The sequence below is a fragment of the Canis lupus genome, chromosome 1, assembly GCF_011100685.1.
Source record: "Canis lupus familiaris isolate Mischka breed German Shepherd chromosome 1, alternate assembly UU_Cfam_GSD_1.0, whole genome shotgun sequence".
NCBI lineage: Eukaryota > Metazoa > Chordata > Mammalia > Carnivora > Canidae > Canis > Canis lupus.
In genome coordinates, this window is record NC_049222.1 from 105795279 (window position 1) to 105822943 (window position 27665).

The 27665-nt window shown below is 40.7% G+C and overlaps 2 protein-coding genes across 5 annotated transcripts in view; both read right to left on the minus strand.

Moving 5' to 3' along the window:
* Positions 1-650: 650 nt before the first annotated feature.
* On the minus strand, positions 651-16258 carry ZNF432 (zinc finger protein 432). Its single transcript, XM_038527956.1, has 5 exons — positions 16034-16258; positions 14295-14485; positions 8502-8628; positions 7226-7321; positions 651-4322 (listed from the first exon to the last, which is right to left on the minus strand). The coding sequence occupies exons 2-5, from the start codon at positions 14307-14309 to the stop codon at positions 2602-2604; spliced, it is 1959 nt and encodes a 652-aa protein (XP_038383884.1). The 5' UTR covers positions 14310-14485; positions 16034-16258; the 3' UTR covers positions 651-2601.
* Positions 16259-20173: 3915 nt separating this feature from the next.
* The window catches only part of ZNF613 (zinc finger protein 613), a 66267-nt gene continuing 58775 nt past the window's right edge, over positions 20174-27665 (minus strand). For all 4 annotated transcript variants that reach the window (XM_038527945.1, XM_038527946.1, XM_038527947.1 and 1 more), the window contains 3 exons: positions 27244-27371; positions 26661-26756; positions 20174-21565 (listed from right to left, as the gene is read on the minus strand). The gene's annotated coding sequence lies outside the window, so the exon portion shown is untranslated. The remainder of the gene's footprint in view (positions 21566-26660; positions 26757-27243; positions 27372-27665) is intronic.

Genomic DNA, 27665 nt, shown 5'->3' on the forward strand with positions numbered 1-27665 from the left:
CTCAGCAGTTGAGCATCTGCCTTTGGCCCAGGATGTGATCCTGGTGTTCCAGGATGAAGTCCCACATTGGGCTCCCTGCATGGAGCCAGCTTCTCCCTGTCTATGTGTCTCTGTCTCTCATGAATAAATAAAATCTTTTTTAAAAAGTAAGTATATCCTCAAACATAACAGGCTATTCTTGAGTTGTTTTTTTTTTTTTATTCTTGAGTTTTTAAAATTATATTTAATGGGATGCCTGGGTGGCTCAGCGGTTGAGTGTCTGCCTTCAGCTCAGGGTGTTATCTCAGAGTCCCGAGACTGAGTCTCATATCGGGCCTGCTTCTCCCTCTGCCTATGTCTCTGCCTCTCTCTCTCTGTGTCTCTCATGAATAAATAAATAAAACATTTTAAAAGATTTTAAAGGGTGCTAAGCATCACTTGCTGTTAGGGAAAAATAAGTTAATACCACCATTATATGCTGCACACACCTGATAGGACACCTAGGATCAAATATGACTGTGCCAAGTGCTAGAGCCACTGGAGCATCCATACACTGTTGGCGGGAATGTAAATTAGTATGGCTATTCTGGAAAAGTTTGGCAATTTCTTATAAAGTTAAAAACACAAACCTAACATGGGTATTTACGAAAACTTTTATGTTCACTCAAAACTGGATTCATAGCATCTTTATTCATAACAGCGAAACACTAGAAACAACCCAAAGTCCATCAACACTGAACAGAGAAATTATGGTACATTCATAACAAAAGAATACTACTCAGTAACAAAAACTAAAACTATTTATATGCCCAACAAATTGAATGACTCTTAAGGGCAATTTGCTGCATGAAATAAAGCCTATCCCAAAGGTTACACTGTATTATTCCATTTTAACAGAATCCTTGAAATGACTAAATCAGAGTGATGGAGTACTGGTCAGTGGTTGCTATGGGTCAGGGTTGTGGGGGAGAATGTGATTATAAAGGGGCAGCACATGGATGTTTTTGTGTTGGCACAATTCTGCATCCTGACTGTGGTGGGATTTACAGGAATCTACATATGTGGTAAAGTTTCTTACTACTCTACACTAAAAAACAAAACAAAACCTCACATAAATGCATGCATAAACTAGTGAAAACCAAATAAGGTCTATAGTTTACTTAACAGCATCGTACCAATGTCATTTCATTCGTTTTGATTGTGTATTAAGGTTATGTAAGATAATGTCAATGAAGAAGCCAAGTACAAGTACTCAGGAAGTTTGTATACTTCATATATTTTGTGAGTCTAAAATTATTTCAAAAAATTTAGAAAAATCACGTTATTTTTGTAAACTACTTAACACTACTTATAAATTGAATAAATACACCCAAATATGTTAAATTACATTTTATAAATATATTCCTTTTTCTTTTTGGCTGAAAGAGATGACTTTAGGACCTAAGTAATGCAAGTGCCAATAATATGACACAAGTTGGACACAGAACACCCCTGCATGAAACTTTAATCAGTGTTGAGAACAGCCTACTTTAAAATTATGGCATCACTGAGAATATGGCTCAAGGTATCCAGCCCCAAGAATGGACATCAGGTATAGTTTAGACTTGTGATGAAATACTCAGGTATGCATCATTTTCTTGAGGTTTCTTTCCTTCAAAATTTCTGATATTTTGTTATTTTCTCCCCATTTAGTGTGTTCATGAGGTTTTTTTTTTCTGTATGAATTCATGAGAAATGATGAGGCAGAATGTATTGCTAAAATCCTGCCATATTTACTGCCATTTTCCTTCAACATGAGTATCACACAATTATTGAAGTTTTGCTTCTAGGCAAAGGCTCTCCCACAATCATCACATTGCTACTGTGTGTAAGCTCACTGGTGATCTATTTTGATCACTGATGAGACAGGGTCTTTATTCCCATAGGAGGCTTTTCTACTCTCTCCATCCATAAGAATTCATCTTAATATATACTTTTCAGATATGTAATTACCTTGAAATGTTTCCTCAGGACTTTTCTGCATTGAACATATAAGGGTATTTTTTTCCTATTTTGACATACAATGTGAGGTAATTGATCATTGAAGGCACTAGCACATTCTCTGCATTCATTAAACGTCACTCCTATGCAAATTCCATAATTTTCCAAGGGTGAAAACCTAGCAACAGGCTAGTTAATCTATACTGACTATATTCAGGTATCCTTGGAGCACACTGATGTCTTATGAGTTTACTGAACTATCATGGTGTGTACCCTGCAGGAGTTCACTTGTATGTCATGAGTTCAGATTCTCTGCAAAGAATTATGTACCTTGACTTATACATTTATTGTGTGTATAAACAAGGCTTGACAAATGAGAGAAAGGTGGACCCCCATTATTGAATCCATAGAGTCTTTCTATTCTATGAATTCTTTGATGTACAATGGGTGCTGACTTGGTATTAAAGGCTTTCTCACATAATCTGCATACATACAGTTTTTCTCCTGCATACATTCCCTGGTGGGTAATGAACAGGATTTTCCACAGTAAGTACAAATAAAGGAAGTCAATCCTGTGTGAAATTTCTTATGTTGGACAAGGCATATTTTCCTCCTGAGGGTGTGACCATATTCATTGTGTCATTAGGGTTTGTTTCCATTATGAGTCCTCTGATGTACAATAAGATTTCTCTTTGAGGAGAAGCCTTTTCCACAGTCACTGCATATAAAAGGTTTCTCTCCTGTATGAGTTCGCTGATGAATGATTAGTCGGCTTTTCACAGTGAAGCCTTTACCACATTCATTACATGCATACGGTTTCTCTCCAGTATGAATTTGCTGATGTAAAATGAGCTCAGTTTCCATAGCAAAGCCTTTACCACATTCATTGCATATGTAGGATTTCTCTCCTGTATGGATTTGTTGATGTACGATTAAATAGCGTTTCATGGTGAAGCCTTTTCCACAGTCACTGCACGTAAAGGGCTTCTCTCCAGTATGAGTTCGCTGATGTACCACAAGGTTGCTCTTAAAGGCAAAACCTTTTCCACATTTATTGCATATATAGGGTTTCTCTCCTGTATGAGTTCGCTGATGTAACATCAGTCCACTATTCACAATGAAACCTTTCCCACATTCACTGCATTTATAGGGTTTCTCTCCAGTATGTGTTCGCTGATGTACGACCAGGCGACTCTTCAAGGGAAAGCCTTTCCCACATTCACTGCAGATGTAGGGTTTCTCTCCAGTATGAGTTCGTTGGTGTATGATGAGCATGCTCTTCACGGTGAAACCTTTTCCACATTCACTGCATATGTAGGATTTCTCTACTGTATGATTTCTCTGATGTACAATGAGATTACTCTTCCTGGGAAATCCTTTTCCACATTCATCACATACATAGGGTTTCTCTCCTGTATGAGTTCGCTGGTGTTCAATCAGTCGACTCTTCATTGTGAAACCTTTCCCACATTCATTGCATATATAGGGTTTCTCTCCTGTGTGATTTCGTTGATGTATGATGACATAGTGCTTCGTAGTGAAGCCTTTCCCACATTCACTGCAGATGTAGGGCTTCTCTCCTGTATGAGTTCGCTGGTGTATGATGAGCATGCTTTTTCCAGTGAAGCCTTTTCCACATTCACTGCATACATAGCATTTCTCTCCAGTATGATTTCGCTGATGTACAATGAGATTACGCTTCCCTGGGAAACCTTTTCCACATTCGCTGCATACATAGGGTTTCTCTCCAGTGTGAGTTCGCTGGTGTTCAATTAGACGGCTCTTCATGGTGAAGACTTTTCCACAATCATTGCATATAAAGGATTTCTCTCTTTTATGAATTCTCTGATGTTCATTGAGCCTGGACTTTCTGGAGAATACCTTCGCACAAATATTGCATCCATAAGGTTTCTCTCCAGTATGAACTCTGTGATGATCTGTGAGTTGAGACTTCTTAATGAAGGCTTTTCCACATTCACTACATACATGAGGTTTCTCTATTTCATGAGTTCTCTGATGCTTAATGACTCGGGACTTATTGCTAATTGGTTTTGCACTTACAGGGAATTTAACAGCAGAATGAAAATCTTCATGCTTATCATGAAGAAATAATTTCTCATCTCCACTGAATTTAGTAGAGTTTTTAATGTCATAGCTTCTGCTTTGATTGACTAAACTTAAATTTGATTTCAAAGTTTTTATACAGAACTCAAACATATGATTTTGCCTGAAAGGAAAATGACTTTTGCTTTGAGGAACAGTATTTCCAAATGCATTGTGTTTGTGGTATGGTTCCATACCTAATTTTGGCATTCTTGGATTTTCCCAATGATGCTGCAGGTGATTATCAACTTTGCTAGTTTCTAGAAAAGAAGAGAACAATGAATCCTTTCATAATCTTGTTTTGCATAAAACTTTAAAAAACTCTTTGGTGTTTCCTAAAAATGATATTTCAGTGACAACTCTATGATAATAGTATAAATGAAATGCCATATATAAATGTTCCTTATGGGGAACCTACGTGGCTCAGTGGCTGAGCATCTGCCTTCAGCCCAGGTCATGATCCTGGGGTCCTGGAATCAAGTCCTGCATCAGGCTCCCTATGCTTCTCCCTCTGCCTATGTCTCTGCCTCTCTCTCTGTGTCTCTCATGAATAAATAAAATCTTTTTAAAAAATAAAATAAAAGTTCCTTATCTCTTATATGTTGGTAAAAAACATAATATAAATAAACCAAAAGGCAAAAGCAGTAAGTATAAATAAAATTACACAGTTGACAATGTATATAGATTTGCTGCTAACTAGGAACTCACAAAATATGCAGAGATAGTAAAACATGCACAAGTCATTTTTGGCAGCAAATGACAGGGTTGCAGGAACACTATTCCATAGTACTTAGAAAGACACCAGATCATAAAGGTAAAAGAGACTACTACCCAGAACTATAAGGGTTGCATTTGTTTACTCCAAACTGTTTACTGAATAGCTCCTGTGTACAAGGCAGTATGCTGGTGTTTGGAATATATAAACAGTTAAGGAAAATCAAATGAAGAAAAAAAGAAAAAAGAAGGGGGTTGGATATTGTGAAATCTGATTGAAGGAGCAATGGAGACTGAAAGTGGAGGGAATTAGGATATATTTGCATCAAGAAAAGACAGTTAAATGATGAGTTCAATGGAGAGTGGTTAATAAAGAATGAGGAATCAAGGATTTCCCTGCTACCTGCATGGCTTGAGCCACTGGGTAGGTAGAGGCATGTCGAATGGAGATGAGGAATATTACTGAAATCCGGGATGTACAGGGAAAAGTCTGTGTTGCAGAATATAAACTTTGAGAGGATTATTATAAGATAATGTAGTACAGACTACAAGGTCTGGTTGGAGGTATAGATGGAGATAGCAGTGTGGAAATAATATATACCTGTTATCAAGAAAAGAAGACTGGAGAAATGTTGGGAGGACACAGAGAATGAAAGATGATTAAGGTACAGAAGAAGGTTTTAGACATTCCAACATTTAGTCTGGGGATTCTTAGAGAACCCAAATTCTGACTAGAGAGATTGGGGAAATTTGCAAATTGAGGTGCACAGAATAAATAAATAAAGGTGCATTTGTTACCTAGCAAGTAAGATAGTAAGGTCTTCAGAATTAAAGTGAGCTGAGACAGACTCTTGGGGAGTAATCCTGTTCCTAAATTTGCCTTTCTGTAGACCATCAAACTAACTTTCCACAAACATCAATCAGATTTAGTGGACAATATCCCAACCTTAGTCCAGCTGTGTCATGTTCTCATATGTTCCATTCATACTGACTAAGCTAACCATGATTGGTAGGAAATTTTGCAGCTGGCCAGCGTACCATGTAGCCATCTTCAGAAGCTAATATGCTCCTGCACATGGAAACTGTCATGTTGATCACAATCTGCATTCAGTAGAGAAATCATCCCCAAGCTTTTACCATTTTAGTGTCTCTGATATGCTGTTTCCTCACTTGCCACCAGCAGCATCTAGTTCAGTAGTTCTACATTTGTGTCTTGGTTATACTAGAGGATGAACTTCCTCCTCGAAGACCAAGGTGTGTCAGCTTTACCTTCAATTTTTCTTAGAACATCTAGCTATTCCTTACTATTGCTACAATACCACTGTCCAGGTGAAAGGTCATGCAACCTAAAGCTACAAAAAAATACAAAACCAAGCACAACCCTCCACCATGCTACCTCAACTACTCACACATCAGATCGAGTCATCCTGGCAATAAAAGTGTACATTATCATGAATACTCCTATTTATCCATGTGTCTACTACACTGCTTCTCCTGTAGACACTTTTTTTTGTTGTTGTTTATTTATGATAGTCACACAGAGAGAGAGAGAGAGAGAGAGAAAGGCAGAGACACAGGCAGAGGGAGAAGCAGGCTCCATGCACCAGGAGCCCGACATGGGATTCGATCCCGGGTCTCCAGGATCGCGCCCTGGGCCAAAGGCAGGCGCCAAACCGCTGCACCACCCAGGGATCCCCTTTAGACACTTTCTAATGCTGCTTTCAACCAGCCAGCTTCAAGCCACTCTGAATAGTCAACACCATGCCTTGCATATTTCCTATTTCATGCTTTCATTCCTAATTAATGGTGGCATCTTCCTAATTCAAAATGTAGATGTACTCTGTATATATCGTGCTGTCATTCGATTCTGATATGGTACAAACATAAACTCTATTTCCTCTTTATTTCTACATTAATTCCTTTATTGTTCATTTTCATAGTTACCTTCCATTAAAATTTAATCCAGAGAGCGGCCTGGCCCTTGCCACTGGCTCCAGGGAAGTGATCTCTAGGCCCTCAGAATGTCCTACCTGATAGAAGTGCCTTTGTTTGCCTGGGGGCGCTGGCCACTGGATATTCTAACAACATGATTTATGATGGAGACTTTGGGCCATGCCATGTCCATTCCAACATCCAGACATTCAGAGAAACTGGAAACTATAGGATTAGCCTGATTTCTGGCGGGGCTAGAAATTAAAGTTCAGCCATGAAAGCAATGTGTGATGAAGCCCCAATAAAAACACCGGACACCAAAGGCTCAAGTGAGTTCCCCTGGTTGGCAATACTCTTTGCATATTGTCACACACCATGGCTGGGAGGAGGTAATGCTGACCATGAGTCTGGAAATACCATGTCTGGACCCTTCCTGGACTCCATATGACCCAAGAATTCAACTCTCACTGACCAAGGGTGACTTCCACAGTTACCTGGCTTGCCAGTTCTCACTCACCTGGCCGGGTTCCATGGAGGACTTCCTTCTGTTTTGCCCACGGTTCTTCTCCCTGTTCCAGCTTGGAGAGTACATCTGGTTTTCTGGCTTGATATCCTACTCATTGGAAAAGACAGAACACTTAGACTCATTAAACTGGGCTAGGTAGGGTCTGTCAAGATGGGAGAATGCTACATTTGAGGGACTAAGACAGTTTTCACATCTACAAAGCAGAAGCTTCTCTCTCAGGAAAGGGCATATATGATACTGTAACATAATGATATATATTTGGTCTTTATACCTGGTTCCTGCACAGAGCTCCTAAGGCCCTTGTAATTTCCTAAGTGACAGCCATGATATGCATATCTTCTATTATAATATTTGGTCTAAGTTCCAGTTCCTGACACAGAACTTCTAATACCCTTGGACTCTCCAGAGTGAATGAATGTCTTTCTGTAAACTAATGACCGGTGGCAGAGGCCCGTATAGAGCTTTAGCATGGGGGCTCGTTGCCAGAAAGAACTCAGCAGGACAGAAGGCTGAAACCTTCAGCTCCAACCCTCTCCCCCTGCCACTGGAGATTGAGTTAATCATGATTTAAGCAATCATGCCTATATAAAGAAACCTCCATAAAACGTCCTAAACCACCAGGATGGGAGTTTCCAGGTTGGTGAACACACCTGAAGTGCTAGGAGGGTGGCATACCTAGAGGGTCATGGAAGGTCTACACCCCTCCCTTCATACCTTGCCTTATACATCTCTTCCTTTCTGCTGTACCTGAGTTTTATTCTTCATAATAAAATGGTAATCTTAAGTAAAGTGCTTTCCTCAGCTCTGTGAGCTGTTCCAGCCAAATACCATACCTCAAGGGGGTTACCAGAATGCCCAATTTATAGCTAGAGTGAAGTGTGGTTACCCTGGGTATTGGCTACCCAATACTTGCAACTGGCATCTGAAGAGAGAGCAGTCCTGTGGTACTGAGCCCTTAAACCTTTGGAGTCTGATGCTAATTCTAGGTAGTGTCAGAACTAAAATGAATTGCAGGATACCTCACTGATACCTGAAGAGTTGGAGAACTGGTTGTTGGTGTAGAAAAACCCCACATGTTTGGCACTATTTATGTTGGTAGTAAGAGCAGCTCCTCGTACATTAGACCCTTTTATTCTGTGCCAGAGGAGGCACTGAGAAATTGTCAAGCACATACAGAGAAATGCAGTAACTCTGAAGTGTAAGCAGCTGAGAAAGGAAAAGCTATTGACTGGGCATCCTTGGAGTGACACAGGGAAGCTATCCTCACCCACTGACACCAGATTCCTATAGTTCTCCAACATCACGTCCCGGTACAGGTTCTTCTCGGCGGGGGCCAGGAGCTGCCACTCCTCCCAGGTGAAGTCCACAGCCACATCCTCCAGTGTCAGTGATCCCTGTAATAACAGAGTCCTATTTAATATGAGTGTTTCTCTTTCACGGATTCATAAGGAATATAAAGGAAATTGTTATATTAATAGTAACTACAATGCTGAGACAGATTCTGATGTATAGGTGATGTTTTTGGATTTTCAAAAGCAATTCTCTGACACTAGCTGGATGACATACAATTCAGCTCAATTCTGTAGTGTCACTTTTCACAGGTTAAGGGTTCAGTCCCACAGACTTCCTCTGCCCTCACTTCAGACACCAATCCAAGTCCATGTTGTCACCCGTGCTTCTGACTAAGTGGCTACAGACTGGAGGTTCCAATGACACCCTCCTTGGGTTTGATTAATTTGCTTGGGTGGCTCAGAGACCTCACTTTACTTACTGCATACTAGTTTATTATAAAAAGGATATGATAAAGGACACAGATCTCATCCAGATCAAAGGGACACATAGGGCGAGGCACAAGGGGCGTGTCATCCTCCTAGCACCCACGTTCACCAAGCCAGAAGCTCTCCAAACCACACACCTTTGGGATTTTAGGAGGCTCCATCACATAGGCATGGTTGGTCATGAACCCCATTTCCAGCCCCTCTCTGGATAATGGGGATACAGCTGAAAACCCCACACTTCTGATCATGGGTCTTTCTAGTGACCAGCCCCCTTGGAGCCCACCCAGAGTCATGCCATTAAAACAAGAGATGGTCCTATCACCCAGGAAATTCCAAGGGATTTAGGAATTTTGTTACAGATGAGGTCAAAGACCAAATATTCGAACAAAAGATGCCTCTAGTACTCTTTTCACTTACAGAATTACAAGGATTTTAGAAGCCTGTGTTAGAAACTAGAGGCAGAAACCAATGTATGTTTCTTATTCTTACACTAAAGGTTAACATCATATTAGATATACTTAAGAGATAATTAGTGAACTGGAATATGAATTTTAAAAAATAACCAAAAAATGAACCAGACACACAAGAGATAGAAAATATAAAGGAGAGTTAATAAAGAATGAGAATAGAAGCACCTGGCTGGCTCAGTGACTGAGTATCTGCGTTTGGCTTGGGTTGTGATCTTGGGTCCTGGGATTGAGTCCTGCATCAGGCTCCCTTAGGGGAGCCTGCTTCTCCCTCTGCCTACGTCTCTGCCTCTTCCTGTGCCTCTCATGAACAAATAAATAAAATCTTAAAAAAAATAAAGTATGAGAATAGAATAAGGTCCATATGTAGTTTTTGGAAGTTATTATAGGCAATCAGAGAAGCAATGTGAAGAGCTCAGAATGGAGAAAACTTTAGAACTGACTAAACATCCTACAACAGACTTAGTAACACAAGCAAAACCAAACAGGAAGTCTGTTTCTAGACTCATCACTGAAACTATAGAACAGATTATGAAAACAACCAGAAAGAGGAGACTCATTACCACCTTAAGAAAGACAAAATTTAGTGAAATAAAAATGGTAGAAGCCAGAAAATGTTGTGATAAATATATATTTGGTCTTTGTCCCTGGTTCCTGCTACACAGTTCCTAAAACTGTTGCAATCTCTGGAGTGATGAGTGTCTTCTGTATCCTCATATGACAACTAGAGGCTGGGGGCCTTTATATAGCTTCAGGATGGGAGACCTGAAAGATTCCCCAACATCCAGGGAAGGAAGAGGGACTGCAGGTTGAATTAAATCACCAATGGCTGGTGATTTATTCAATTGTGCCTGTATAATAAAACTATCATAAAACCCCCTAAACAATAGGTTTGGAGGGATGCCAGTTTCTCCCTCTGCCTATGTCTCTGCCTCTCTCTCTGTATCTCTTGTGAATAAATAAATAAAATCTTAAAAAAAATAGGTTTGGAGAATTTCCAGTTTGGTGAACACACTGAGGTGCTGGCAGGGTGATTCTCTGAAGGAGGACGTCATCACCCCTCTCCCCATTTCTTGTCATGTACATCTCTCCATTTGGGTATTCCTGAGTTGTAGCCTTTATTTAAAAAAACAGTAAATGTGTGTAAAGTGCTTTCCTGAGCTCTGCGAATTGTTCTAGCATGTTACCAAACCCGAAAGGGAGTTGTGGGAACCATCAAATTTACAGCTAGTCACCACAAATATAGGTGACAACCTGGGACTTTTGGCTGGCACCTAAAGTGAGGGCAGTTTCATGGAACCAAGCCCTCACTTATGGGATCTGATGCTAGCTGCAGGTAGGGAATGTCAAAGTTGAGCTGAATTGTAGAACACACAGTTGGTGTTCACAGAGTTGCAGAATTAGTAGGTGTGAGGAAAATATAAACGTCTGGTGTCAGAAGTGCTATGAATAAAAAACAGTTTAGGAGTGTGGAACATCTTCAGTGTCCTGATCCTATGGTCATGCAGCCTACACCCAAATGCCACCAGGAAATGAACTGAGACCTATTTGTCAATGGAACTGCCATATCAGGGGAAAACTGATGGGATAATCTATCCCTGCATCATGTAGAGATTACTACATTGAGAGGAGAACAGACTTGGTAGAGGCTGCAAACTTTTTTTTTTTTTTTTTAAGATTTCATTTATTTATTTGTGAGAGAGATCACAAGCAGAAAGAAAGGGTAGAGGGAGAAGCAGACTCCTCACTGAGCATGGAACCTGATGCGGGACTTGATCTGGGATCATGACCTGAGCCAAAGGCAGACACTTAATTGACTGAGCTACCCAGGCACCTGAGGCTGCAAATTCTTACCACTGTTGATCTTAACACATTCTGATTATTTCATGTGGGATGGAGATCCATTCGGAAAAATTAAAACTTAGGTTCCTACTTAATTTCACACTTGAAAATACCTTTTTCCTGTTTAAAGTTCTAACCGTAAAACAAAGGAACCTATGGAGGTAATACAGGCAAATATGAAGTATGTTCATGTCACAAGCCAAAATCCATGGAAGAAAATAAGTAATGAATTTTGTAAGAGGAAAAATGTAAAAATTTTTAAAAAATTTAATGTAAGAGGAAAAATGTAAAAATTTTTAAAAATTTTAAAATATCTGTTTTGAAAAAGATACCATGGACAAAGCAAAAAAGAAAAGTGACAAGCTGGGAAATGTTTTTTGTAAACAAAATAAAGGATCACTATATAGTAGATATAAATAACTTATTAAGCAGTAAGAAAAAAATTTTGGCGGGGGACGCCTGCATGGCTCAGTGGTTGAGCATCTGCCTTCTGCTCAGGTCGTTATCCCGGGGTCCTGGGATCAGATCCTGCATCGGGCTCCCTGTAGGGATCCTGCTTCTCCCTCTGCCTGTGTTTCTGCCTCTTTCTGTGTATCTCTCATGAATAAATAAAATAAATCTTAATTTTTTTTAATGTAAAAGGCATTTCATGAGAGAAAAAAATCCACTGGCCAATGAATAAACAAAAAGGATTCCAATCTCAAAATAAGGCAAAAGAACATTGGACCACTGGGATTGTTGAACATTATGCAATCTAATAATGTCCTATTATTAACACTGGCAAAGATTTCAGACATAGATGATCCACATATCACTTAGGAGGCACTCACTAAATGCCTTACATAGTTTAACTAATTTTGTTGTGTATGACTATAAACAAATGGAATTTTATAGAGTTAATAGTCACCCATCAGTTGCACTCATTATTCCTTTAGATGTTTGAATTATGCCATCTTAAGCCAACACATTATGTTCTTTGGAATATGATTCCATTGATACACAAAATGTCATAATAGGTCTGTTTACAAATACAGATGTACATAAATCCAAATACATTTCAGCAGCCCAGGTGGCTCAGTGGTTTAGTGCTGCCTTCAGCCCAGAGCGTGATCCTGGAGACCCAGGATCGAGTCCCACATCAGGTTTCCTGCATGGAGCTTGCTTCTCCCTCTGCCTGTGTCTCTGCCTCTCTCTCTCTGTGTCTCTCATGAATAAATAAATAAAATCTTTAAAAACAAACAAAACAAAAAAACGAAGTACATTTGTAAATGGACATATGTATACAGACATACACAGGTTCAGTGACAGCAAGAACGCACCAAACATCTGCTAAAGTGGGACGAGGGAATAAGGAAAGGGGACACAAAGAGGGAATTTACTTTTTTTCCCACATGTATTCCACAATGAGGATTTTTTTCCTTTAAAAGGTAATCATGATGGGAAATATCAGAGGAGGTGACAGAACATGAGACTCCTAACTCTGGGAAATGAACAAGGAGTAGTGGAAGGGGAGGTGGGCGGGGGGATCAGGTGATGGGTGATGGGCACTGAGGGGGGCACGTGACGGGATGAGCACTGGGTGTTATGCTACATGTTGGCAAATCAAACTCCAATAAAAAAATATACAAAAAACATATGAGGGTCCTCTATATAATTCTGGGGGGGAAAAAAAGGTACTCATGAGAAAAAAAATAAATAAAAGGTACTCATAAGGGACTCCTGGGTGGCTCAGTCAGTTGAGCATCCAACTCTTGATTTCAACTCTGGACATGATCTCAGGGTTGTGGGATAGAGCCCCTGCAGCAGGCTCCATGCTCGGAGGGGAATCAGCTTGGGATTCTCTCTCCCTGTACCCCTCCCCTCACTCATGTTCTCTTTCTCTAAAATAAATAAATAAGTCTTTTTTTTTTAAAAAAGGTACTCATGAGTCATTTGTATAATTACAGGAAACAAAAGCAATAAAGGAAGAGTAGGTAAAGGGCAGCCCCGGTGGCGCAGCAGTTTGGCACCGCCTGCAGCCTGGGGTGTGATCTGGAGACCCGGGATCAAGTCCCACATTGGGCTCCCTGCGTGGAGCCTGCTTCTCCCTCTGCCTGTGTCTCTGCCTCTCTCTCTCTGTGTCTATGAATAAATAAAATCTTTAAAAAAAAAAAAAAGGAAGAGTAGGCAAAAAATAGATCTCAAAATGGGAAAGGATAATGCATCTTATGAGATAACATGAAGTTATACAGCAAACACTCTGGTACCTGATAACTCAAGCTCTTACCAGACACAATTTCTTGCAATATTCTAAAGCCAAATCTGTAGTCTAATGACAGTTCAGCTACCTGTTCGTGGAGCCTTGCATTGGTCCCCTGCAAAAATTGTGTTCCCTGAATTTGCTTGGTCTATTCCCACAGGAGATTCTGAGAACTCTGTAATAAACAGCAGTAGGAAGTCTGCTGCTGCCTTTATTAGAAGGCTACTGCTCAAAACACTGTCCACCCCAGAATCTCTAATAATATAAAATTTTTCCTGACTCCTCAGTGCTAGAGGAACCTTTCTGCTTTCTCCTCAGTCACTGCATATCACATAATTCTCTTGTGTTGGTTGTCACACATATTAGATGCAGTGTGACAGCTAATGTAAGCCAGAGGATCCTTCTGTTATGTATTGTTCCAACATTAATCATTAACTAGGAATCATATGAACACTATGGGTTTTTTTTTTTTTTTTTTTTGGAAGTGGGCTCCATGCTGGGCATGGGCTTGAACTCATAACTCTCAGACCAAGACCTGAGCTGAGATCAAGAGCCAGATACTTAACCAACTCAGCCACCCAGGCACCCATGAACACTATACTCATGATTCTACTTTGCCATGGTGTTGGAGTTAGATTCAAAGTTTATTTTCTCTAGATACTGAACAGATTTTTTACAAGCCTCTACAAATCCATCTGGGAACAAAGGAGAGAATAAAACAAGACAAAAATCACCTGGGCATTGATCATTTTCTTCTGTTTTGAGAAACAGCCAGCAACTGATGTATACTGTTTGTGTCTCTTCCAGATATGCTCTAAATTTCTAGTTAAAAATCTAGTCACCAATCAAAAGTAGTCCAGAGATGGCACTACCTAGGTCCTGGAACCTCCTTTTTCTTCATTTATTTCTTGTCTCCTGTCAGGACCTGTGGGCCAAAGAGCAAAATAACTTTCAGTGTTACATTCTCTCTTGCTATACACCTTAACACATGATCCCAGAATTTCTGTCTCTTTTTTTGGTTCCCCAGAAATCATGCCTTAGAAGACCCTGAATGTGTAGGAGCAAGTAAAGGGAGGTGGCAAAGGAGAATCAGAACAGAACAGTGGCAGGTAATTTTCAGATCAATTTTAGAAATGAAGCCATTAGGACGGTGAGGAACAGTGAATTTCTCCTTTAATATATTGCTCTCCTCTCTCTCTTTTTTAAGAGTTTATTTATTTATTCATGAGAGACACAGAGGGAGAGACAGAGACACAGGCAGAGGGAAAAGCAGGCTCCATGCTGGGAGCCCGATGGGAGACTCGATTCCAGGACACCAGGATCCTGCCCAGAGCCGAAGGCAGCCGCTTAACCGCTGAGCCGCCAGGGCGTCCTGCCTCTCCTATCTCTTTAAGTCTTTACACACCCTATTTACACAACATTTCAATATGAGAAACAATGCGCATCCCGGGAAAAAAGGGAAGGAATATGAGCTATACAAATTGAAGAGAAAAAAAAAAAACTTCAAAACAATGAAAAAAAATTTAAAACACCAGAAAACACAAATACTGGGAAAATAGCAGCCTTTACGTGTATATATATAACTTGAAAGGAAATACCCAAAAGAACACACAGTAAAGGGATCCCTGGGTGGCTCAGCGGTTTAGCGCCTGCCTTTGGCCCAGGGTGTGATCCCTGGACGGAGCCTGCTTCTCCCTTTGCCTATCTCTGCCTCTTTCTCTCTTTCTCTCTCTCTCTCTCTCTCTCTCTCTCTCTCTCTCGATGTGTCTCGAATGAATGAATGAATGAATAAATAAATAAAATCTTTAAATAATAATAATAATAATAATAAAGAATACACCGTAAAATTACAGAAGGCTAAACAGAATATTAAATAAAAGGTTAATTTTAAATCTTAAAAATTTTCAATCTGCTGAATCAGTCAACTCCCCCAAAGCTTTCATTTCTGCAGGTTCAAAGAGATGGAATGATGTGAGGAGCCAAAAGAGATTAGAAAATCATATGGCGGAGGGATTTGGGCCTGAAGCTTTTGAGGAATGCTAACATTCAACAACTCTGTTCCAGGAGCACGAAGCAGTTAGGGTTCCTGAGCCTCCACGCCTGTTGTTACACAACCCTGCACAAAAGACAGGCCATCACTCCCACTGGATCAATACCAAACCCAGACCAGCTCCACTCGTACACCGACCTCCCTTAACGGTTCCACCGTCCCCGAGCTCCAAACTATTCCCGTACCCGCGCGAGACACCACCTTTATTGACAAACACCACCCGTTAGCTGTCAATCACCTACAAGAAGACCCTAAACCCTGACCTCAGGACTCTCGGTAGTTGAGTTGTTCAGACTTTCAATCACTGAACACCAGAGCCCCCTATGATTGACCCCAAAGACACCTCGACTCCTCCGTGCTCACCTCCAAAAAACACACCCGCCCCTGCGCTACCTTCACGGACTCACTGGAGCAACAACTTACCCAGAGGCCGAGAGGCCGCCCATCTCCCCCCAACCCTTTTCGACAGACCCACACGCGGACTGGAATCTCTCCTGAGCCTGCAGCGACCTCTTCAGGGCCCAACTTACTTCCCTAAACTTCCTTCGCTCTAGTCCCCTCACTTAGACTCATCTCCCGAGAACACCTGACGAGGGTCAGCCGCGTTTCTGGCGCGTTTCTATGGAGAACCGAATACGGGTTTCCGGCTCTCCCTTATGAGGTCATATGTCCGCGCCGCCGTCGCCTCGACGCCCTGGAGGCCGCCATGTTTGCACACCTGACGTCCTGAAGGCACGGCGGCTGCGTTTGCGCGGTGACGCGACGGTGAGAGTGTAGCCGGAACACCAGCGCTTCCTGGCCCCGCAGCTCTTTACGGGGAGATGGGGAGATGTCCAGAGGCTTAAGGTCCCGCAAGGCAGATATGCCATGGCGGTAATCTTTGAAGGGGCAGAGCTCCTCGTTGTAGAGGACGGGGAACGGCGCCAATTTTTCAAAGGCCGGAGCCCTTCCCCGTCTAAGGAGCGCGGCTCCTACGGCCGTGACGTCTCAGCTCGGTGGGAAATTAAAATAACCTCTGGGCTCTGCAGTCTCGATTCTCTGTGCGAAGTCGCAGGAGCCGGGGAAAAAATTGAAGCAGCCTTGATTAGAAAGCAGGCGGCGCGTTGTGGCCGGGGAGGGTTGTGCCCGGGGCAGGTGTGCGTCGGCCGGGACAAGTTCGGAGCTGGCGGTGCCCGGAGCTCCGCAAGGGTGTCTCGGGAGAGCAGGGTTTGGAAAAGTGAGCTGGTGTGGGGTGTTCGGCGATCGCAAAGCGCGCTGAAGCCACAGACGTTGAGCCTCATCCCAGCTCTGCCTCTTATCCATCTAGGCAGCCCCATGTCACTAAAGATTAGTCTGTAGTGTATTCATGAAATTAGTCGTATGTGCACTTTTTTCCTGCAACATTCACAGAGCATAATTGCCTCTGGGTTGTTTCCAGTGTTTTAGGTATTGGCAACTGGTAATCTTGCGAACATTCATGTGTAGAAAATAAAATGACTACAAAGAACTGATTTACCAGTCGTGTGCGTCTGCATCTTTCCAGCCGTTTCCAGGTCTACAACGCACTTTTATCCCTGCTCCAGCTCATATTCTCCTCACTCCCCCAACCCCAGTACTGAGCTTAGAGGTCTCTCACCCTAAGGAACCAGAGATCTCCAGAACACAGGCTGTGGCAAAGACGTCCGGTTAACCTGTTTATTTATTATGTTCAACCCTGTTGGCCGTTATAATTTTCGGAGTGCACCTGATAAAGTCATGTAATCACAGGTCAAAGCACGAAGTTAGCTCCATCTTCACACTCCTCCATCATTACTATGCTGGCCCACTCTCCCACCTGATACTAAAATTGTTCCTGCTTGCACCCTCGGTCTGTACTAGCTCATTTTCATATGGCAGACAAAGTGATCCTAGTAAAACAAATCAATCTTGAAAATTTTCCTGTTCTCAATTATCTAATGACTGCATTACAGAATAAAATCTCAAGTGTTGAGGTAACCAGTTAGTTGCTTAAAAATACATGTTGGGTTGAATTTCACTGATAATGCAGGGTTTGCGGTGGAAATAGAAATATCTATTTGCGGCACAGCAAATATTCATTTCTTCTTCTTTAACCAGGATTCAAGGTTTTTAAGCAAGATACCTTTATTGGATCAAGAGAAAGACTCTGGATAGAGAACAAGAGCCCCAATCAGAAAAGGAAGAACGAATGGAAAAGGAAAATCACATGTGCAATTAAGTAGGTCACAGAGGAAATGGGAACTTTGAAATTATCGCAACTTTCAGAGGTGATAGGGCTGTGAACAATACAAGGGTTCTTCTCCAATACACCCAAGAGGAATCTTACCTCCTTTCATATTCCAGCTTTCTTCCATCTTAGACAAAGATTCTCATGCCTTTTACTTTACTTATCCTGAGGATCCCATTCCTCTTCTACTCTCCCATTTATAGGCAGACATTTAATCTAATGCACATGTACACAAAACGTTTTTTGTACAGTTATTTTAGAACTACCTTACAATTGCTCATTCTTTGCAATGATAGAACTTTATAGTCCATCAACTTCATCTTCCAAATAAATATGTAATTTTTTTCTATATCACAAAGGATAGGTGATATAGAAAAGGACTCGATAAGGCAGCACTATTCAATAGATCGTTTTGTGAAGATGAAATATTTTATATCCATACTAACATGGGAGTCACTAGGTACATGTAACTATTGAACTCTTGAAATGTGAACACTTGATACTGATGAAATACATTTTTAATTTTAATTAATTTACATTTAAATAACGTGGCTAATGGGTACTAAATTAGTGCAAAACTATCAAGGAATGTGTAATCAATGTGGGGAGAAAAGACACAGGTATTTTTTTAAATGTATTTGTATCCTGGATTATTTATACATTTTTTTTCTTCCCAAGTTTTTATTTACATTTTTAATAACAATGTATTTAAATTAACTAATTTAGTTAACATACAGTATAGTATCAGTTTCAGCTGTAGAATTTAGTGATTCATCACTTACATGACACCCAGTGCTCATAACATGCACTCCTTAATGCCCATCACCTATTTAACCCACTCCCCACTCACCTCCCCTTCAGTAACCATCAAGTTTGTTCTCCCTAGTTAAGAATTGGTTTGCCTCTCTGCCCCCACTCCCATGTTCATGTTTTGTTTCCTAAATTCCACATGAGTGAACTCATATGGTATTTGTCTTTCTCTGACTTCTTCACTTAGCATAATATTCTCTCATTCTATCCACATAGTTGAAATGGCAAGATTTCATTCTTCCTTATGGCTAATATGCCATTGTGTGTGTGTATACACATCTTTATCCATTCATCATTCAGTTATTTATACATTATTAATAATGTTTCCCTTGTCTCCCATTCAAATTACTCTCCTTGGGGGAAGATATTTTTAGGATTTAACTCCACATCATTCTAAATACAAACCCCATGATCCAGTTATTCCATGTCAATTTTATCTAATGTAGAGTTTACATACTTTGAGTATGTTTTTTTTTTTAAAGATTTTGTTTTTTCATGAGAGACAGAGAGAGAGAGAGAGAGGCAGAGACATAAGCAGAGGGAGAAGCAGGCTCCATGCAGGGAGCCCAATGTGGGATTCAATCCTGGGGACTCCAGGATCACGCCCTGGGCTGAAGGTGGCACTAAACCGTTGAGCCACCTGTGCTGCCCATACCCTGAGTATGTTAGATGGAGTAAGAAGATACCACTTACATGTAATTCAACTAACTTAACACTCATTCCAGAAGGACAAAGACATTTTGTTTTGTTTACCCCTTAGCTGTCCTTAGCTGATAGAATAATACCAGGTACAAAAGAGGTACTTCACAAATATTCACTGAACAGAGATCCAACGTAAGGCTGTTTCTCAGGTGACTGCATAATATAAAGTCCTAAAAATCTGTGAAAGGATACCACTTTTCAATTAATCCTCCACACTATCCTAGGGAAACTGAAAGGATACATGTGCCCCAAACTCCACTAGTCAAACACTGCCTTTTCCTATCAATCAATTCTATATTACAAAGATTTTCATTCCTAGCAACATCCAGATGCCAATTATCTTATTTCTTTTTTTAATCTTATTTCTTTATAATCACTGTAGTGTTTTGCTTCACTTATGATGTTAGGCATTCCAGATTACTTGACAAAAGTGAGCACTCAATGTGAATGGAAGCTGGGATTAGTAACATCAAACTGGGGATCCCTGGGTGGCTCAGTGGTTTAGCATCTGCCTTGGGCTCAGGGTGTGATCCTGGAATCCCAGGATCGAGTCCTGCATCGGGCTCCCAGCGTGGAACCTGCTTCTCCCTCTGCCTGTGTGTGCCTGCCTCTGTCTCTCATGAATAAAAAAATAAAATCTTTTTAAAAAAATAACATCAAACTATGTCTCTGTATCAACACATAAATATACACATAGGATGGAATTTATCAGGCTTTCCCAATCTCTGCATTCATAGTTCTCTCAAAATATACTTAACTATATAATGAGCTGGAATTTTTTTTCACTGTTTTTTTTTTATCTTGATTATATGTTTCCTTCCCATAGGTTTTTTTTTTTTTTTTTTTTTTTGAGACAAAATGTGACCTAATTGACCTGTGAAGGCACAATCACATTCACTACAGTTAGAAGGTTTTTATTCTCCCGTGCACGTTTTCTGCTATCTCTTGAGGACACATATCTAGCAAGTGTCTGCTCCAAAGGACTATGTTCCTATTTGTTAGGAGCCCACTGATATTTAATGATGTCTGAGGGGCAACACATGGCATTTGCAGTGACCAAATTAACAGCATTTCACTTATATGTTATAAGCTGTAACTCTGTAGAAGGGTTTTCCACATTTAGAATCTACGTATTTCTAACTTTGTGCATGTCTCATGTTTAATAAGGCAAAACTTATAGGCGAAAGCTTTCCCACATCCAGTGCATTCATAGGATCTCTCTCCTATAGGAGTTCTTTAATGGACAATGAGCTGTTACTTCATGATGGTTTTCCCACATCCACTACACTTATGAGGTTTCTCTCCTGTGAGCATTTTCTGATGTTTAATGAGACCTGACTTCTGAGGACAGGATTTTCCACAGTTACTACCTACAAAGGAAGTCTTGTTTGTATGAACTCTCTGATGTCATATGAGCCCTATCTTCTGGATAAAGCTTGTCCACATTTACTGCATACATAAGGTTTCTCACCAGTACGAGTTCACCAATGTACAGTGAAACTAATCTGGGTGAAGCCTTTTCCACAATCCTTACACATGACGGGTTTCTATCAGGTATGAGTTTTCTGATATTATAAAATGAGATGTCATTTAATGAAAAAGGCTTTGCCACATTTAGTGTATCAACAGGGGTTTTCTCCTCTTTCATTTCTCTTACGTATAATGACTTCTGACTTCCTATAACATGCTTTGCCACATTGACCTTATATAAAGTTTCTCTTCGGTATGAATTTTCTGGTGTTCAATGAACCTAGACTTTGTGGTATGTGTTTTCCATTTGTACTACATTCAGGGGTTTCTCTCCCCAGTGAATTCTCTCATCTTCAGTGAGCTGAGACTTCTGATGAAGGATTCCCTACATTTACTACATATATGCATTTCTCAATTTTCTGAGTTCCCTGATGCTTAACAAATGGGAGCCTTCGTGCTGATGAGTTTCCAATTTCAGGCATTTTAGTATGAATTTGCTCATATTATGTAAAGAGAAAGGATTTTCCATCTCCACCATGCTCAACAGGGTTCTTTATTCCACAGCTTCTGTTTTAACTGACTAAATTTAAATTTTATTTCCATGATTTTGCCTTAAAGGAAAACGGTGTTGGTCCAGATGAACAATATTTTCAAAGACATTATGTTCACACATCGTTTCATATTTAGTTGTCTTTAGAAATCTCAGGTATGCAAGTATTACTGCAGATGATCATCAACTCCCTTGATTTCTAGGAAAGAAGAGAACAATGAATGCTCAGGTATAGATTGGCCAATCTTTAGTGTTGCCTGCAGGATCTCAGTATAAAAGAATCTTTAATAATGTTTCTTATTTCTTGAGCACTGGTGAAAATATAATACACAAAAATCAAGTGGCAAAAGCAATAAACATACAAATGAGCTTAGATAATTCACAATGAATAAATAGAGTCAGCTGCTTCCTAAGTAGTGTCTTGCAAAACATGCAGGAGTAGAAAATAAGAAAGACACTGTTAGAACAAAAAAAAAGGAAAGAAAAAAAAAAGGAAGAGGGGGAAGGAGGTGGAAAGAAAACATCATCTAAAATTAGAAGGGCTGCATTCAGTCATTCCACAAATCCTGATAAAATGCCTGTTAGGTACTGGCCATAGTGCTCGTGCTGGGGGCATATAAACATATTATTCCCACTGAGCTTACATTATAGTTAGGGAAAATAAAATAAGCAAAGAAAAAAAGGAGGCAGCTGCAAATTATAAGTGGTTTGAAGGAGCAAAGGAGACGAAGAGAGGTGGAGGAAATGAGGGTACACTGTGGAGTAAGACAAGTCTCATCAGTGAATTAAAAATGAGAAGGTGGATAAAGAACATGAGGAATTAAGGTTTATTCCAAAATATTTTGCTTGAGTCAAGAGGTAAGTGGAAACTCCCCTCAAGAGGGTGAATGTTACTGAAGTTCAGAATGTAGGGGAAATAAGTGGACTTTTAGAAACATTTAGATTTTATTAGACAGTAAAGTGCCAGTACCCAGTTGAATATATAAATGCTGAGAATTAGCTTTTGTGGACATAGCAATGTGAAAAACATCAGTATATAAGTATTTAAGGATAAAGCATGAGCTGAAGTCATGTTCAGAGAATGCAAAGATTGAAAGAAAGTTGAGGCAGAGGAACAAGATGTCAGTTGCTCAAATATTCAGGCTTCTGATTTGAAGATCCCACCAAAGGACACAAACTGATTATGCTGGTTGAGGACAGAAGCAAACGCTTGTTATGAACAAATGGCTCAGGGAGGCAATTCAGAAGTTTGATTTTGACATATCTGTGCTACTTTTCAGTGGTCATCCTGTTTCTAAAATTTAGAAATTTTCTCCTCATTCTGCATAGCATCATCAAACTGGTCACACATTTAGAGAGAAACTCCTATCTCAACACTCCAACTCTTAGTCTAGCTAGGGTATGTTCTTGAAGAAAGGGGCAAAGATGAGAGACCGTGACCACCAGGAATTTCCAACAGGCTAGTAGAAGGACACTCAGAGTTCTCCAGAGGCAGATGGCCTTCTAAACATGATAACTGTCATCTTTTTCAGTCACATTCTGCATGCTGTACCTATAAAGATGTCACATCTGATTTTCTCTCATTTTGATACCCTAATGCAGTGATCCTTCATCTTGCAACAAACTGCATCTTCTTCCATAATTCTACATTTATGTCTCCATGTTGGAATCAGTTAAGTAGCCTAAAGGACCACTTGACTCCTTCTACCAAAACTCGAGCCAGCTACCTATTCAGTTTTTCCTACAACCTCTGGCTGTTCCTTATTATTGCTATACAGCTGCTACCAGGTAGAAACTAAGACTACCCAGAGATATAAAAAACAAAACAAAACACCTCTACCATTGTGCTACCCCAACTAATTCAATTACTAATAGATAAAATCTAAACAGTCAGCATGGCCATAAAAGTTAATACTGCCTTAATTACCCCATTTACCCATTTCCATTCCACTACTTCCCCCACAAATACTCTCTGACATTGGCCTTTACATGGCTGGCTTCAGACCAATCCATGGAAGTCTTGGACATGGCCTTGTAGATTTCCAACTATTTATGCTCCACTATTTGCCCTTCATTATCTTTTTTTTTTTTAAGGTTTTATTTATTTATTCATGAGACACAGAGAGAGAGAGAAAGAGAGAGAGAGAGAGGCAGAGACACAGGCAGAAGGAGAAACAGGCTCCACACAAGAAGCCCAACATGGGACTCAATCCCAGGACTCCAGGATCACACCCCGGGCCAAAGGCAAGTGCTAAACTGCTGAGCCACCCAGGGATCCATTCTTTTTTTTTTTTAAGATCTTCTTTATTTATTTAGAGAGGGAGAGCACACACAAGTAGGGGAAGCGGCATAGGGAAAAGGAGAGAGAGAGAATCTCGAGCAGACTCCATGTTGAGCACAGAGCCTGACACAGGGCTTGATCTCATGACCCTGAGATCATGAGTTGAGCCAAAATCAGGATTTGGAGGCTAACATGAGCCACCCAAGCACCCCACATTACCTTCTTTATTTAAAATCTAGATATGCTCCCACATATCATGCCATCACTCCCCATGCTCTCTATATAACTGTAGGCTGTATTTCCTCTAGATTTCTACAATATCACATCTTTACTAATTTTTGACATGTAACTTCAACCTTGAAATCTAGCAACAATATCTTGTGTTCAAAACCTATATTGCATACAGATTTTCATGTATCCATGTTATATATTCACCACAAAAATCTTTGCTTACCAGATGGTATTTGCTTCTCTTGAAATTCAGCATTTTAGCTGTGAGTCACCAGGTAAACTGCCACAACAGCATCCTCTAGAGAACTTTAAATATTGATATCCCCAGACTTGTGCCCAAAATCTAATCAATGAGACTGAGAAGAAGAGGCCTGGACATGTATTATGCACAGTCTTCAACAAAAGCCTTGGATTAAAAAAAAAAAAAAAAAAAACAAAACAAAAAAAAAGCCTTGGATTTAAGAAATGTTTAAAAAATAGATGGATACAGTGTTTTCAAAGCTGCATTTCGATGGTCTGGGCACAAAGTACAATGTGAATTCATAGAAGAAAGACACAAAGGAGTAGTCAAAGACCATTTCACAAAAAGAGAATTCAAAGTAAAAAAAAAAAAAAGTACACACATATACAACTATAAGGATGGGAAGACAACAGTAAAGATCACATTCCTGTCCCTTAGTTTATACCTTACTTGATGACTCAGCAATGCCAGATAATGTTCATGGCTCTTACTTTCTCAAAAGACATTTCTGTTCTGCTTCTGGAGAATCAGCCTCTCTTAGATCTTCCGACCTCTTTCTTAATTCCCACTCTTCTTTCTTTTTCATTCTTTTCTTTCTTCTTTCTTTCATTCATTCTTTCTTTCTTTTTCTTTTTCTTTCTCTTTCTTTCTTTCCTTCCTTCCTTCCTTCCTTCCTTCCTTCCTTCCTTCTTTTTTTTTCTTTCAAGATTTTATTTATTTATTCATGAGAGACACAGAGAGAAAAGCAAGGACATGGGCAGAGGGAGGAGCAGGCTCCCTGTGGGGAACCTGATGCAGAACTTGAGATCCTAGGACCCCAGGATCACACCCTGAGCCAAAGGCAGACACTCAACCAGTGAGCCACCCAGGCATCCCTCCCACTGTTCTTTCTTAACCTTGAGTAGACACTCATTTTTCTAAACTGTTAGAAGACCCTAAGCTTAAAAAGAGAGAGAGAGAGAGAGCAAGATGGAAGAAATTTTCTTGTAGAGAAAGTGATTTTAGTTCCTCAAAAATTCTGAAATCACTCAGGGTTTCTGTGAATGTAGGAGTCTTTATACAGAATAAGAGCTTAACTCATCAAAATGAAGGCAAGGTGTAAGGAAATGAGAACAGAGCAAGAAATGGAAAACAGAACCTTTGGACAATTTCAGAGTGGGGAATGAGAAGTGTCTTAGTTCATTCAAACTGCTATAACAAAAACAACAGAAATTTATTTCTCATCTTTCTGGAGGCTGGGAGGTCCCAGATCAGGGTTCCAGCAGATTCAGTGTCTGGAAGGCTTCCTCCTTCACAGGCAGTGCCTTCCAGCTACAACCTCATATGGCAGAAGAGGCAGGGTCTTCATAACCTAATCACTTCTCAAAGGCCTCACCTAATACATCACCTTAAGGATTAGGATTTCAATACCTGAATATTGAGAGGGCACAAACATTTAGTCTACAACAAGCTAAGAAACCATGGAAACACAGAGATCAGATTATGGTGTGGATACAGCACCCAAAGTAAGGTTGAATGCTAAGAAGGGAAATCACTAATTTGCAATGGAGCAGGAAGATGAACTAGTTGGAAGACTATGTCGAATTCAAAGGTCTACATTAGGAGTAGCACCTGGAAGGTGGGATTTCACAGCATGGAGGTGGAAGAAGTAGAGACACTGCTACAATGAACAGAAAAGGAGATTTGAGTTGGGGACCCTGGGTGGCACAGTTAAGCATCTGACTCTTGGTTTCAGTTCAGGTCATGATCTTGTGATCATGAGATCAAGCCCGCATTGGGCTCCACACTCATTGCAGAGTCTGCTTGAGATTCTCTCTCCCTTTATCCCTACCCCCAACTCATTCACATGCTCTCTCTAAAATAAATAAATCCTTTTTTTTAAATAAAATATTTGAGAAATGTAGGAAATAGAGAACCAAACAACAACAAAAAATCAAGATGTACATAAATGGAGATCAGCTCTCAGAGGAATAAAAGGGGCATATTTTCCTCTTGACTCTACAAAGAAGCTCTTTTAAGGGAAGAAGGATAGGAGGGGCAGCTGTTTTTTTTTGTTTTTTGTTTTTTTTTAAGATTTTTAAATTTTATTCATTCATGAGAGACACACAGAGAGGCAGAGACACAGGCAGTGGAAGAAGCAGGCTCCTCGCAGGGAGCCTGATGTGGTACTTGATCCCAGGACCCTAGGATCACAACCTGAGCCAAAGGCAGATGCTCAACCACTGAGCCATCCAGGGGCCCCTTAGTATTTTTAAAGATTTTATTATTTGAGAGAGGGAGAGAAAGCACACAAGCTAGGGGGAAGGGGAGAGGAGACAAGGAGACTCCATGCTGAGCAAGGAACTCAATGAGGGGCTCGATCCTAGGACCCTGGGATCATGACCTGAACCAAAGGTAGATGCTTAAATGACTCAGCCACTCAAGCGCCCTGAGGTGAAGCTGTTTAAACATCCTGAGACCCGCTCATAGGCCTGGAGCCTTCCCTGACCGATGAGAACATGACTTCCTCAGCTGTCCACCTTGCTGTTCTCACCCACTCACCTGGATGGGTTCGACTATGGACTTCCTCTTCTGCCATCCACAGCTCTTGCCCTCATTCCAGCTTGGAGAGTACATCTGGTTTGGTAGCTTGATACCCTGTTCATGGAAAAGACAGAATGCTTTGAAATGGGCTGGGGTCTGTCAAGGTGGGAGAATGCTACATTTAAGGGACTGACAATTTTCACATCTGCAACCCAGAGGCTTTTCTCTCAGGAGCAGGCACATTATATATTTTTGCCTGAAGCCAGAGAAGGATCTGAAAATCTACCACTTGAGAGCACTGCGTTTACTCTGAAGCGTTAAGCAGCTAACAGAGGAAAGACCACTGATCAGGACCCTCTGAGTCGGGATCCCTGGGTGGCGCAGCGGTTTAGCGCCTGCCTTTGGCCCAGGGCGTGATCCTGGAGACCCGGGATCGAATCCCACGTCGGGCTCCCGGTGCATGGAGCCTGCTTCTCCCTCTGCCTGTGTTTCTGCCTCTCTCTCTCTCTGTGTGTGTGTGACTATCATAAATAAATAAAAATTTAAAAAAAAATTAAAAAAAAAAAGGACCCTCTGAGTGACACAGGGAAGCTGTCCTCACCCACTGACACCAGGTTCCTATAGTTCTCCAAAATCACGTCCCAGTATAGGTCCTTCTGAGCAGTGGGCCAGGAGCTGCCATTCCTCCCAGATGAAGTCCACAGTCACATCCTCCAGAATCAGCAATGCCTGTAACAACATGGTCCTCTTTAACATTAGTGTTTCCCATTTTTTTTTTAAGATTTTTTTAAAAAGTAATCTCTACTCCCAATGCAGAACTTGAACTCACAACCTCAAGATCAAGAGTCGAATGTTCTACCAACTGAACCAGCCAGGCACTGAGCCTGTTTAAGATTCTCTCTCCCTCTTTAAAAAAAAAAAAAAAAGTTATAAGGAATAAAATATTTTTGGGATCCCTGGGTGGCGCAGCGGTTTAGCACCTGCCTTTGGCCCAGGGCGTGATCCTGGAGACTCGGGATTGAA